Here is a 14,507-nt window from a genome sequence, read left to right as displayed (position 1 = left end):
TCATCTACCATCAGGGAAATGAAAGTCAAAATCATAAGATCCCTCTTCCTACCTAATAGGATACCTGGAATTTAAAAAAAAGAAAGAAAGAAAGAAAGGAAAATCCATGCTGGTGAGGTTGTGATGGGAATGTAAAATCATGTACCCAGTTTGGAAGTATCTGCCAGTTCTGTAGATGGTTAGTCATAGAATTATCATATGACCTAGAAATCCTACTCCTAGCTATTTACCCAAAAGAACTGAGAGATAGATCCACCCAAAACCTTGTACATGAATGTTGACAGTATTATTCATAATAGTCAAGAAGTGGAAAGCAAGTATCTATTAGCTGTTGGGAGTGATAAGTAAAGGACGGTATTCCCATACGATGGAATATTAGTCAGCTGTAAAAAAAGAAATGAAGTGGGGCACCTGGGTGGCTCAGTGGGTTAAGGACTCTGCCTTCGGCTCGGGTCATGATCTCAGGGTCCTGGGATCGAGCCCCGCATTGGGCTCTCTGCTCAGCAGAGAGCCTGCTTCCCCCTCTCTCTCTGGCTGCCTTTCTGCCTACTTGTGGTCTTGCTGTCAAATAAATAAATAAATAAAATCTTTAAAAAAAAAAAAATGAAGTGCCTATAAACACTACAGCATGGCTGAACCTTGAAAATTTTGTGCTCAGTGAGATAAACCAGTCACAAAGGGCCACATATTGTATGGTTTCATTAATGTGAGAAGTTCAGAATAGACAAATCCACAGATAGGAGGTAGGTTAATGGCTACCAGAAAGATAGGAATATATACATCTGAGGAGCTCAAGTTATATAAACTCAGTGAGATCCACAGCAAGACATATTATAACCAAACTGCCAAAAGACAAAGGATTTTTTAGGCAGTGGGAGAGAAATGACTCATCATACATGGAATCTGCAATAAAATTAACAGCCAACTTCTCATCAGAAACCACAGAGGCGGGGCGCCTGGGTGGCTCAGTGGGTTGGGCCTCTGCTTTTGGCTTGGGTCATGGTCTCAGGGTCCTGGGATCGAGCCCCACATCCAGCTCTCTGCTCAGCGGGGAGCCTGCTTCCCCCTCTCTCTCTCTGTCTGCCTCTCTGCCTACCTGTGATCTTTCTCTCTGTCAAATAAATAAATAAAATCTTAAAAAAAAAAAAGAAACCACAGAGGCCATAAGGCAGTGGAAGGACATACTTAAATTGCTGGGGAAAAAAACTGTCAACCAAGACTTGTGTATCAATGAAAATGTCCTTAAAAAATGAGAGAGAAATTCAGAGCACCTGGGTGGCTCAGTCAGTTAAGCATCTGCCTTCAGCTCAGGTTGTGATCCTGGGCTCCTGGGATCAAGCCCCATGTTAGGCTTTCTCCCTCTCCCTCTTCCTCCTCCCCCATGCAATGCTCTCTCATGCTCACTCTTTCCAATGAATAAATAAAATCTTTTTTTTTTTTTAAATGAGGGAGAAATTAAAATACACCCATGTAAACAAAAGCTGAGGAATTTTGTTTCCACTGGACCTGCCCTAAAAGAAATGTTAAAGGGAGTCCTTCAGGTTGAAATGAAAAGATGCCAGAGAGTAACTCAAAGTTGTGTGAACAAATAAAGCCCTCTAGTAAAGGTAACTAAGCCCTCCAGTAAAGGTAACTATAAGGGCAAGGAGAAAAACCAGGGTTATTGTATCTTTGGTTTGTAACTCCATGTTTTACTGCCTCCATAATTCAAAAGACAAATGCACAGAAAAGAATTATGAGTGTTTATTACCAGGCACACAAGAATGAAGATGTAATCAGTGATGACAATAACAAAAGGTGTGGAGGAGAGACGTGTACATTAGCAGCATTTTCAGATGCTCCTTAAGTTATACTGGTATCAATTCAAACAGGATTGTTAGAAATTTATGTTAAGTATGTAAGTAAAATCCCACGGTAACTATGAAGAAAAAAAATCTAATCTACACAAAGAATGGAATCGAAACAGTTCACTACCAAAAAACAAAAAACAAAACCAACAACAACAACTCAACTAAACACAAAAGAAGGCAGTAGGGGAGGAAATGAAACAGAAAAACATGTATAAGACCTATAGAAATCAAATAGTAAAATGGCAAAGAAAGTACACCCTTATCAGTAATCACTTGGAATGTAAGGGGATTAAATTTTCCAATCAAAAGGCAGAGATGGACAGAATGCACTAAAAAACATGATCTAACCATATGCTATCAAGGGGAGACTCACTTTCAGCGACAGAGTGACTTACCAACCAACAAATAAGCTAAAAGAAAGAGGACCGAAAACTATTTCCCATCCAAATAGTAGAGAGCCGGGATGGCTATACTAACAGGAAACAAAATAACTCTAAGTCAAACCTGTTAGAAAAGACATAAGAAGAACATTATATATTGATGAAACAGTCGGATCATCAAGAAGATATAACAATTATATACATGTACGCACCACACAACACAGTCCTCCAGAAGATAAAGCAAACGTTGACAGAACTGGAGAATCCATTTCACAAAACAGTTGGAGACAGCAGCACATTATTTTCAGTAATGAACGGAACATCTATACAGAAGATCATTAAGTAAACAGAGGACCTAACACAATACTATACACCAGTTGGCCCTAACAGACATCTCCAGCACACTCCACCCCGTACCAGCAACATTCTTCTCAAGTGCACACGGGACATTCTGCAGGACAAACCATATGTTAGGCCACAAAACAAGTTTAAATTCATTTTAAAAGACTGAAACATATGTATATATATATACATATATATTAAAAACATATATTTAAAAAATAAGAAATTTTTTTAAAAATAAAAAAATTAATTTAAAAAAATAAATAAAAATACTGAAATGATAAAATGTATCTTCCCCAATCACAACAGAATAAGGACAGAAACTAATACTAGAAAGAAATCTGAAAAACTCACATATACGTAAAAATTAAACACCTTCTTAAACAAAGCACAGGGTAGGGGTCCCTGGTGGCTCAGTCAGTTAAGCTTCTGCCTTTGGCTCAAGTCATGATCCCAGGGCCCTACATTGGGCTCCCTGCTCAGCAGGGAGCCTGCTTCTCTCCCTCCCTCTGCCTGCTGCTCCTTCTGCTTGTGGTCTCTCTCTCTTGCTATCTCTCTGTCAACTAAATAATTATTAAAAAAAAAAAAAAAGAGGAAATCAGCAAATACTCTGAAACAAAAGAAAACAAATATGTAACATGTCAGATGAAATGCAGGGAAGGAGCACTATAGGGGAAATTTATAGCTGTAAATGCCTACATTAAGAAAGGGAGAAGCTCTCAAATTGATAAAACTAATTATACACATTGAGTTTCAAAACAGAAAAAGAGCAAATGAACCGAAAGCTAAAAAGAAATACAGAACAGAAAAATAACATAAGAAACAAAAAGTTGATTCTTCGCCAGGGAAGAAAAAAGCCAGATCCATGAAACTGACAACACTTTAGGTAAACTGACCAAGAGAAAAAGGGTGAAGACTTAAATAACTAAAATCACATATAATAGTGGGGACATTACTACCAACCTCACTCTAATAAAAAGGTTTATAAGAGAGTACTAGGAACAACTATATGGAAACAAATGAGATAACTAGATGACATGACAAAATTCCTAGAAACGCGAGAATCACCTAAACTGAACCAAAAGAAATAGAAATCCTCAGTAGGGTGCCTGGGTGGCTCAGTGTTTTGGGCGTCTGCTTTCAGCTCAGGTCATGATTCCAGGGTCTTGGGATCAAGCCCCGCATCAGGCCCCCTGCTCGGCGGGAAGCCTGCTTTTCCCTCGCCCACTTCCCCTGCTTGTGTTCCCTCTCTTGCTTTCTGTCTCTCTGTCAAATAAATAAAATCTTTAAAAAAAAAAAAAGAAAGAAAGAAAGAAAACTTCAACAAACCTTTAATAAAAGATTGAATAGGTGATCAAAATTTCCAAACAGAGAAAAGTCCAACTCAGGGCTTCACTGGTGAATTAAAGCAAACATCTGAAGTAGAACTGACACCAAATTTGAGTTTCTCAAACTCTTCCAAAAAATAAAAGAGTAAGTAACACTACTGAACTCATGGCCTCGTTCTGTGAGGCCAGCATCACCTTGATACGAAGGCCAGATTAAGACAACACAGGTTGGGGCTCCTGGGTGGCACAGTGGGTTAAGCCTCTGCCTTCAGCTCAGGTCATGATCTCAGGGTCCTGGGATCGAGCTCCGAATTGGGCTCTCTGCTCAGCGAGGAGAACCTGTTTCCCCTTCTCTCTCTCTGCCTGCCTCTCTGCCTACTTGTGATCTCTATCAGATAAATAAATAAAATCCTTAAAAAAAAAAAAAAGACAACACAGGGAAAGAAAATCACAGAGCAACATCCCTGATAAATACGGATGTAAAATCCTTGACAAAATGCTAGTAAACTGCACCCACAGCATATTAAAGGATCATACGCTGTGACCCAATGGGATTATCCAAGAAACACAAGTGATGATTAACACCAATCAGTGCAACACATCACATTAATAAAACAAAGGGGGAAAAAACAAATACTGCTCATCTCAGTTAACACAAGAAAAAAAAAATCCAACACCCTTTTATCCACAAAAACACTCAACATACTAGGAACAAAGGAAACTTCCTCAACCTGGGAAGGGCTTCTGTGAATATCACACATGTATCCTATCAATGGCCAAAGCTTTACCCCTGAAATCAGAAACAAGACGAAGATTCTCACTTTTGCTATTCAGCATTGCCCTGGAAGTTCTATCAGATCGATTAATGAAGAAAAGAAATAAAAGGCATCAAAACTGGGTGGGGGGGAGAAGAAGAAAAATGCTCTCTGTTCACACATGGCGTGATCCTGCATGTAGAAACACCAGAAGAATCTACAAGAAAGCTGCTAGAGGTAATGAAAGAGTCCAGCAAGGTTTCAAGGCACAAGATCAACGGGAAGCAGACTGGGTGTTACCGGGGGCTGGAGGGAGGGGAATGGAGCTTATTGCTTAACTGGTACAGGTTTCTATTTGGGGTGACAGGAATGTTTTTGAAAGACGTGGTGGTGATGTTTACCCAACGTCGTGAACGTACTGAAGAGCACTTAAAATGGTTAAGACGGCAAGTTTTCTGTGATAGATGCTTTACCACAATTTTACTAAATTTACAAACGCACATTACACTATTTAAGGGAATTGAGCTACCCTGTAAGTTAAACCGTTTTTTTGAGTTCAGTCTGTTCATTTGCATTAATAAGACATTAACCAAGCGCTGCTTTACTACACCAGGATTAGTTGCAAAGAACAGTCAGGACTTTTATATCCGCAATTTTAATTCATTAAGTATTGATTCTTACAACCAAACAGCTGTCAGTGGTTTTTTATGACCAAAAGCTGCCTTCGCAGACATAAAATAAAATTTTTAAAAATCTCATATTGACCTATAACTTTTATATTTTGAGCAATTTAAATATTTTCTATAATTTTTAAATTTTCCAAAAGACTAAAAAAAAAAAAAAAAAAACCACACACACAAAAAAAACTCTCGGAGTTGGGAGACAATTCCCCAAACCAGAATTACATCCTTCTGAATAACAAATAACAAAATGTAAGAAATCAAAGTCCTCGTACCTCCCCAGGTGTCGACGTGAATTTTTTTCCACCACACATACAGGAAAAGAAGAGCAGACAGGAGAAACTGGGAAGTGGTGTTTGCCCAGGCAGATCCTCTGAGGGAGAGAACGTGATCATTCCCTGTGAGTGCCTTCCATGCAAGTACAAAGAAACAGGCTACCCCTCATGAGCTTTGGCTCCGTTAGAGAATCACAGTCTTTAGAAAAGCCTAGAACCTGGGGGCGCCTGGGTGGCTCAGTGGGTTTAAGCCTCTGCCTTCGGCTAAGGTCATGATCCCAGGGTCCTGGGATGGAGCCCCGCATAGGGCCCTCTGTTCGGCAGGGAGCCTGCTTCCTCCTCTCTCTCTCTCTGCCTGCCTCTCTGCCTACTTGTGATCTCTGTCTATCAAATAATTTTTTTTTTAAATCTTAAAAAAAAAAAAAAGAAAAGCCTAGAACCCGTAGGCTACCTTTTAATGGTCTAAATACAGTACCCACTTAAGACAGACTTGTTTTCTTTACAGCAATGCTAAATTTTGGAAGACCCAAAGGTGACTAATCATCATCCAAAAAACAAAAGAACATATAAACATGTGTCACCATTCTTTGTCCTCACAGCTTCAAATAACCCATCAGATAACTTCTTACACATAGATACATAGAGTATCAAAACACAGCTACTATGTTCAAAATACTGGTCTAAGGTTCATGGCGGTATTATTTCTCAAGATTGTAATAAACTTGTTTGCTATTACAAGATAACCTTAGAACATCCTCGACAGATATTTTATCCCACGAATAAAGCAATGCCACATCCTGGCACAAGGAGCCCGGGGCTGCTTGCTTTCTATTTTTTCACTTCACTCTTCTGGCCGATCCTTAAATTTTATCACCGATTAATCCATTCCCGTGGGTTCTTCTCCTCTTACCCAACTATCCCCCCCCAACTGTCCTTTGTAGATTTGTTCAAGAAACTTTTTTTTTTTAAGATTTTTCTTTATTTATTTTGTTCAAGAAACTTCTAAGAGAGGGTCTGTGAGGTGCACCTGCAGGGGAAACCCGGACCCCCCACTTAGCTGTTTACGTGGGTTGACGTCACCAGCTCACAAACCTGTCAACTCTAACTCACCACCACCCCCGTCCTCACCCCCAGCCAAAGCTTCTTTCAGCTCTTGGCATAAAGAAGATGTTACAAAACTTTTTTCATTGATTATTCTTATACCCCACCTCTCAACTCTCCTTTATTTAATGGCTTTTACATATATTTCATACTGCAAGTAATAGTAGGAAAGAAATTTTCTATCACTACCTGGTACCCATAACAATATGTGTACACACATGCACACACACGCAGGAACAAACGTCCCCTGAAAATACGCTTGTACCTTCTCGTGTTTCCTATTCTATCACATTTTATTCTTTGTCATTCATAATATACCTCATTTTTTAAAGTGTGGATCAAGACCCACTAAACCAATTTTCATTTAGGAAGAAACACGGTGCCCTAAGGCATCCAGACACTGCCAGGGCTCAGGGCTGCGTCTCCAGGCTTTGGTGGGACCACACCTGCCACCTGCGGGGGAGGCTGGCTCTAGGCCAGCACACACCGGGAGGTTTAGCTGAGGGATGGACCGACAGCATGGCGCCTCCATGGGACCCTCATGTTCTCGAGCTTCATAAAGATGGAACTGGCTCAATTTCTTACAACTCAGAGAGAGCAGGAGAATTCCCCACCGTGCTCTGCCCCCACTCCTGCCTTTGCTTAGGTGCCCATCTCCATCTGCACAGGCTCCTCGGGCTAACTCCAGTCTGACATGCAGGTGCTGGTTCACACAGCACTTTTTCCAGAACATTCTCCCTCATCTCCCCCAACTAAGGCCCTCACTCCCTCCCCAAAGCCTGGGCTGGCTGCCCCTCCTGAGCACCAGCCCCTGCCCCGTATTAAAGGAAACCTGTCAGGGTTCCCTCCCAGGCTGCCTCACTCCCCCATATCCCAACCCCTGGCTAGAGCCGGCACCCAGCATGCATTAGGGATTTGGGGAATGAGAGGGTCGCTACTTACACAACCCCGAGGTCCAGGGCGTAGAGTAGGAGGCCGTTCATGCCCACATTGATCACATTCGCTGCAATCCCAGTGATCACTTGTGGCATGATGATGCCCTAAAATCCCCAAGAAGAAAACAAATAGCATTTTCAAGAGCTAATCAGGTGGCGTGAAATAAGGGAAGACACATATACTGGTCTTGGCCCCTCTCATCCCCCCAGTTCCCAGCACAGATCTCCTAAATCCCTTGTGATTCCCCCAGCGATAAGAGCACCAAGGGGAGTCCTTTGTTCTAATATATGGTCTTCAACCCAGGTTCTTGACACGGAGTTCCTAAATCCTTTGGAATGTCTTGGGTGACAAGGGTGCCCTCTGTCACAATGAGGGGACTGTGAGTGGGAACTGGTCACCCGAAACACCAAGCTAGGGTTAGAAGCTCGACTGTTTCAGCCCCTCTCTCATAATGATCAATCCTGCCTCCCCGAAAAGCACACGATTCAGGAAACTTCCACGCTGGTGAATGTAAGGACGTGCTGGGAAGATGGCACCCCTTTCCCACAGACCTTGCCAGCGGGGTGGGTGCTGTCGGCATTCTTTGTCATTTCCTCTGAAAATGAACTGGTAGATCATAAGCAAACTTGTCCTCGGTTCCATGAGTCCCTCTAATTAAATTAGTGGAACCTGAGCAGGGGGTCGTGGAAGCTTCCGATTTGCAGCCCATCGGTCGCCCGGGTGCAGCCTGGACTTGCCATCGGCATGTGGAGGTGGGGAGGCTAGAAGGTGGGAAGAGCCCTCCACCTGTGGGCGGTCCCCATCCATGCAGGCAGAGAGCAATCTAACCGAGTTAAGAGGTAGGCCAAGCGCTGCTCTGGCGGAACTGTGTGGTGCGGACACAGCTGCCACGCCTCCCGGGGAAGGAGTCCTGTGAGAGCGATGAGATGGGCAGGAGGAAGAGGGAGTCTTCCTGAACAGGGGGGCAATCCGAGTTACGGATTTTTTATGTCATTTTAAATGACAGCACAGGACCATCGCCGGCCTGCCTCTCCCACAGCTCATGCTCAGTGAGTTCTCACCCTCTGACAAATAAAATCTTAAAAAAAAAAAGAGTGGCTTCAGTGCACAGTAGTCACACAGATGCAAGCAGGCAGCTCAGGAAAGAGGGATCGGGGAGGGTGGCGTGGTGACCAGAGGTCACCCCTCACCTCTGCCCTCGCCCGTCTTGCCTGTGTCCCTTCTCCCTTGGGTGTATTGGGGGCACCGTGAACCCTGGGCACTTCTGGGGTTGTGGCCCTTGGAACTCTGCAATCTCTTGAGGCACCAGGGCCAGGCCTGGGCCCAGACACAGAGCCGGTAGGTAGCCCACGGGAGAGGTAAGGGGTGGAGGATGCGGAATGCACAGTAACACCAGGGGTGGGTGCAGGAGTCAGTCAGATGGAGACGGATGTCTCCCCTGAGCTGGACAAAATCCATCCACGAGATGTCAGGTCTCCCCAACAAGGAGCTCTGGGTAGAATTCCAGGAAAAAAATTAAAAATGAATTACTTTCATAGAAAATGCCCTAAGAATACTCACTCTACATTTCCAGTACCGTGGAGTAAGAAAAGACAAAGAACCTGTACCTGGCTTTGCAAATATCTCGTCTGCAGCTGGAAGAGGAAGGCTGCCTGTAAGACGAAACCAGAAACGCCCTGGTTAACATCAAAGTGTCAATCCAACAGTCCCTGTGAGTTCCGTTTTTCAAGAAGATATTTCCTCTTGATGAAAGACCACAAAATCGGAGAACCAGAGCCACACCAGTCAATGCTAGCATGCTAACTGTTTGGAATCTTCCAGAAAGGACTGTCTGACAGAACAGACAAGTCAACCTCTAACTGGCTGAAGCAGAAAATAGCTCACTGCCTTGACATCTGAACGGCTCTGAGGGTACCAACAGTGGGGGGGGGGGGTATATCCCCAAATCCCAGGGAAGCCCCGGAAACATCCTGATTAGCTTGCAATCGAGAGTAATCACGGCATAAGGAAGGGAAGTTCTTCCCATGATCAATGTGTGTATTTCCTATAAGCTGCTGGACCTCAAAATGGTACCAGCTTTGAGAATCAGAAAGGGAGGGATGGCAGGTCCAAGAGATACTCGCAGAACGGACACAGGAATAGCATTATATAAATGAAAGGACGGAGGCACACACATGACCACATTCATTAACTGCTTCACACAGTGCAACGCAGGGCGCCTGGGTGGCTCAGTCGGTTGGGCATCCGCCTTCAGCTCCTGTCCTGATCCCAGCATCCTGAGATGGAGCCCAGAGTTGGGCTCCCTGCTCAGCGGGGAGTCTGCTTCTCTGTCTGTCCCTCCCCCGCCACACTCATCCTCTCGCTCTCTCTCTTTCTCACTCCAATCAATCAATCAGTCAACGTTTAAAAAATAAAAGATTAAAAAAAATACCCTTGACACTTACAGGAAGAGCAGGAATAAAAATCATCACATAAATCTGGGCTATCCTGAAATATACAACAAGCAGTGTTGGTTAACATTCAAACAATTGCTGATCATACTTCCTCAAACTGAATCCATGCAGTACTTTATAAAAATTAAAACTGAACATAATTTACATGGGGAAATTTAACGCTCTTATGAGACTTTTCCAACAACCCAAATTAACCCTACAGTAGGCGGGCTGCAGGAAAGCTGGACTTCACACCTCCCAGCTCATTCTTCGCCAAAAAGGTAGAAGGAACACACAGCAACATGAACTGGAAACTTGGCAATACTTAGAAACTGAGTCAGGACCGTAGGTGTATCTCACACTGAAGCCGGCCAAACGGTCTTCTAGAAGAGCAGAGGTGCCTCCCCGCATCCCATGTACCCTGTAGGCGATTCCACAGAGCTTGCTGGAATTATAGCTTAAAAAAAAATAACACCCCAACTCGTAAAACAAATGGGAAGAAGAAAAGGGAAAAAAAAAACAGGAAGGAGACTGTGTTGCCATTCTGCTTCTGGGAGGAGAGAAGTACTCTGCGCGTTTACAAAACACACATTCTTGTCCTGCATCTTTTCACTCGGGACATGGCATCAGGTCACTGTGTTACCCTGTGTCACCCCGCGTCACCCCGTGTCAGATGGTCCCCCACCAGCCCTCTCTCCTATGGTCTGCACATCACAGCTTCTGTTTGCCATAGGGTTGGAGTCCAGGAATGTGGACGTGAGGAAGAGGACAGGACAGCCCCTTACTCTGAACCTGGGGTTCTGACATGAGTGATGCTGCTGACCTGGAGACTTCGGGGTCTTGCTTTAAAAGCAGGAGGATGCGCTCCGTGTTGATGAAGACGGCCCAGCATGGAAAGCAGCACAGCAGCAAGATGAGGATTCCTCTCTGAAGGATGATCCCCACGCGTTTTAGGTTCTTGCCGCCAAAGGACTCGAGAGAAGAAACACATAATGGTAAAGAACGCCACGGTGTGGGGCGCGTGGGTGGCTCAGTGAGTTAAGCCTCTGCCTTCGGCTCAAGTCATGATCAGAGTCCTGGGATCGAGTCCCGCATTGGGCTCTCTGCTCAGCGGGAAGCCTGCTTCCCCCTCTCTCTGCCTGCCACTCTGCCTGCTTGTGCACTCTCTCGCTCTGGCAAGTAAATAAATAAAATCTTAAAAAAAAAAAAAACTTAAAATTGACTTAAAAAAAAAAAAAGAATGCCATGGTGTGCTGAGAGCAATCTGGGAGAGGCACAGGGCAAGCTGCGTGTCTGGGACCAGGGAGGGGCACGGCAGCTGCCCCAGTGGCCTCCACAGTGAGACGGGGTCGATGGAAAAATGACATAACCTGCTGAAGTCTAGGAGGGACGAGGGTAGAGAAGCCAGAGCTGAGCAGCTGCTGGGTGGCCAGACCACGAAGCAGAGAGCCGTCCAGGGGAGGACAGGGCAGGCCCCAGACAGAAGCAGACCCGACCCAGGCCGAGGGGCTGCAACCTCACAGTGGCCTTGCTGAGTCTGGGTCTCGTGGAGCTTTTCCCATGTTCCCTTTCCTTCAAGTAACCAGAATGATTGTCTCCTTCCACACCCAAAAAGTGGTCTACCTAAAAATACGGTACAAGAAGCAATAGAAACAAATTTTTTAAAAAAGCAATATACATGACAAAGAATATTATAAAGGCAATGTGTGCACCTGCTTCATACCACGTTCTCCAAAACACATGGTTTAAAACCATGCAGATTTTAGAATGGTGTGGATGTGTGAGTGTACACAGATGGAAGTGTTTGTAGGACAGTCACCAAAAAGTTAATAGAAAGAACTCAGAAGATTAAATTTTAGTGATTTTTCCCCCATCTTATTCAAATACTTTTCTAGGTAATCTGAAGTTTCTATATGTACTTGACCTTTAACTATCTTTTTATTTTATTTTTTATTAATTTTTTTTTACAATGTTTTTAAAAGGCTATTTAAGGGGTGTCTGGGTGGTTAGTCGGTTGAGCGGCTGCCTTGGGCTCAGATCATGATCCAGGGTTCCTGGGATTGAATCCCACATCAGGCTTGGAGAGCCTGCTTCTCCCTCTGCTGCCCACCCCCCAAGCTTGTGCTCTCTCTCTGTGTCAAATAAATAAGATCTTTAAAAACTAAGAATAAAGGGATGCCTGGGTGGCTCAGTCATAAGTGTCTGCCTTAGGCTCGGGTCATGATCCCAGACTCCTGGGATCGAGCCCTGAAACAGGCTCTCTGCTCAGTGGGGAGCCTGCTTCTCCCTCTGCCCTCCCCCCTGCTTTTGTGCATTCTCTCTCTCAAATAAATAAATATTTTAAAAAATAAAATAAAATAAAGAGGCTATTTAAAATCCAGGAAAGGGGCACCTGGGTGGCTCAGTGGGTTAAGCCTCTGCTTTCAGCTCAGGTCATGATCTCAGGGTCCTGGGATTGAGCCCCACATCAGGCTCTTTGCTCAGCAGGAAGCTTGCTTCCGCCTCTCTCTCCTGCCTCTCTGCCTACTTGTGATCTCTCTCTCTCTCTATGTGTGAAATAAATAAATAAAATCTTTTTAAAAAATAAAAATCCAGGAAACAACGTGCTATTATGGAATACATTTACTAATACAGAAGAATGCCCATTATATATTGATAGATGGTGAAATAAGTCATAGATGTTTTTTTTTTAATATGAATAAAAATAAATGGTGCAAAAAAAGGACAAAAAACTAGCTTAAAATAAAAATTCACATCCTACACCATGCCAATCCAGAGCTAACTTGAACTTAAATTGCATTAATTCCTTTAGAGCCATGTCTGGCTTAGCCCATAGAAACCATCTCAGGACACCTTCATGCACAAATGGCCACGGAGCTGCACAACAGCTCAGGAGACACCACATATGCCCAGTGCTGCTCCCTCCTTGGGACACAACCCTGTCCTCACTCTCCCAGGCATTGGGTTTGAAGGCAGGACCCATTCGTCATACATCCACCCACCCATCTATCCACCACCCATCTATTCACTCATTCATCTACCAACCACCCAAACATCTATCCAACTGTCCATCCATCTACCCAACCATCTGTCCACAGCATCTACCCATCTCTGCCTGCTTCCCTGCCTTCCTGTCACTCATTCAACAAACTTCCAGGGTATAGAAAGCACAAGGCTGAACTTAGGGATTCCAAGACTGAATGGGATAAAGGCTCTCTCCCCAAGCATCTGGGATCCTATAGAGGAAACCACTATGCTTCTAAAGTAGGCAGGTGAGGGCCCCTGGGTGGCTCAGTGGGTTAAGCCTCTGCCTTCGGCTCAGGTCATGATCTCAGGGTCCTGGGATCAAGTCCTGCATCAGGCTCTCTGTTCGGCAAGGAGCCTGCTTCCTCCTCTCTCTGTGTCCCTGCCTTTCTGCCTACTTGTGATCTCACTCTGTCAAATAAATAAATAAAATCTTAAAAAACAAAAAAGTAGGTGGATGAGATGGAAGACAGACCCAGCATTGAAAGGCCTGGACCAGAATATGACTCTCCTTTGATTATGCTAGCACACCCAACCAGAATTCCCAATCCCATGACAGCCAGTGAGGACGGAGAGAAATGAACAGATTCTCTGCTAACATACGGAGATGGGAGATAAAGGATTCTGACTTGAGTGGAGGACAGTGTATTCTTGTGAGAGAAACAGTTCAGGTGGGAAAGTCTGATGAGTTTAGTTCTGGTCGAGCTGAGTTTGAGATGTCTGGAACGTGACCAACTTTCAAGCCTGGACCTCAGGAGACAGATGGGAGCAGGAGATGGACACATGAGTCTTCAACACCGGGCGAGGGAGGGCAGTTTTAGGGTAGGAGAGATCATAACAGGAAAGAAAAAGGAAAGCCCCACCTGAGCACACAAGGAAGCTGACTCTCCTTATATCCAGTCACCAGCAGCATCATATTTGACAAGTAAAAGCCACAGAGGGGACAGTCCCCTACATGGTCTCCCACAGGAAAGGTAATCGACCAAAACGGGTCCTCACCTGAGACATCAGAGTGTCGCAAGCGGAGGCCAAGCCAGTTCCCACGGAAATCCCAATGACATTCACCACCTGCAAGGAACAACATGGAGCTTGGGCCAGCACCCCAGGGACCAACGGGGACAGTGGCTCCCCCCACACCAAGGAATGAATATCTTCGAGGAGCAAGCAGAAGGCTTTCTCCTTCAGTTCGAACGGCTGACTGTCAACTGTAAACAGAAATGCACCCTCTGACGAGAGGACCACAATCCCTTCATGTCGACCAGGGTGTCTTACCAACTAAGTTTTCTCCACACAGTGCCCGTTGCGACATCTCTGTGAAGAAGTGAGGTTGTGACCGGCAGCTGACAGCAAGGACTCTGGTCCTCGATGTGCGAGGCAAACCTGTCCTGAGCAGGTACCACGAGC

At 44.6% G+C, this 14,507-nt stretch overlaps 1 protein-coding gene across 3 annotated transcripts in view; it reads right to left on the bottom strand.

Moving 5' to 3' along the window:
- LOC309851550 (multidrug and toxin extrusion protein 2-like) overlaps positions 1–14,507 on the bottom strand; it is a 67,210-nt gene that overhangs the window by 45,374 nt on the left and 7,329 nt on the right. For 2 of the 3 annotated variants that reach the window (XM_082706919.1, XM_082706921.1), the window contains exons 3-8: positions 14,103–14,171; positions 10,903–11,051; positions 10,092–10,134; positions 9,255–9,299; positions 7,654–7,751; positions 5,611–5,708 (exon numbers count right to left, since the gene is read on the bottom strand). In XM_082706919.1, the coding sequence (XP_082563045.1) occupies positions 5,611–5,708; positions 7,654–7,751; positions 9,255–9,299; positions 10,092–10,134; positions 10,903–11,051; positions 14,103–14,171 (502 nt within the window). The remainder of the gene's footprint in view (positions 1–5,610; positions 5,709–7,653; positions 7,752–9,254; positions 9,300–10,091; positions 10,135–10,902; positions 11,052–14,102; positions 14,172–14,507) is intronic. The other variant, XM_082706920.1, reaches the window with a different exon arrangement.

Source organism: Mustela nivalis (assembly GCF_964662115.1).
Source record: "Mustela nivalis genome assembly, chromosome: 17".
NCBI classification, from domain to species: domain Eukaryota; kingdom Metazoa; phylum Chordata; class Mammalia; order Carnivora; family Mustelidae; genus Mustela; species Mustela nivalis.
Note: the sequence above shows the minus strand (reverse complement) of the source record. Positions and strands in the feature narration are given on the sequence as shown.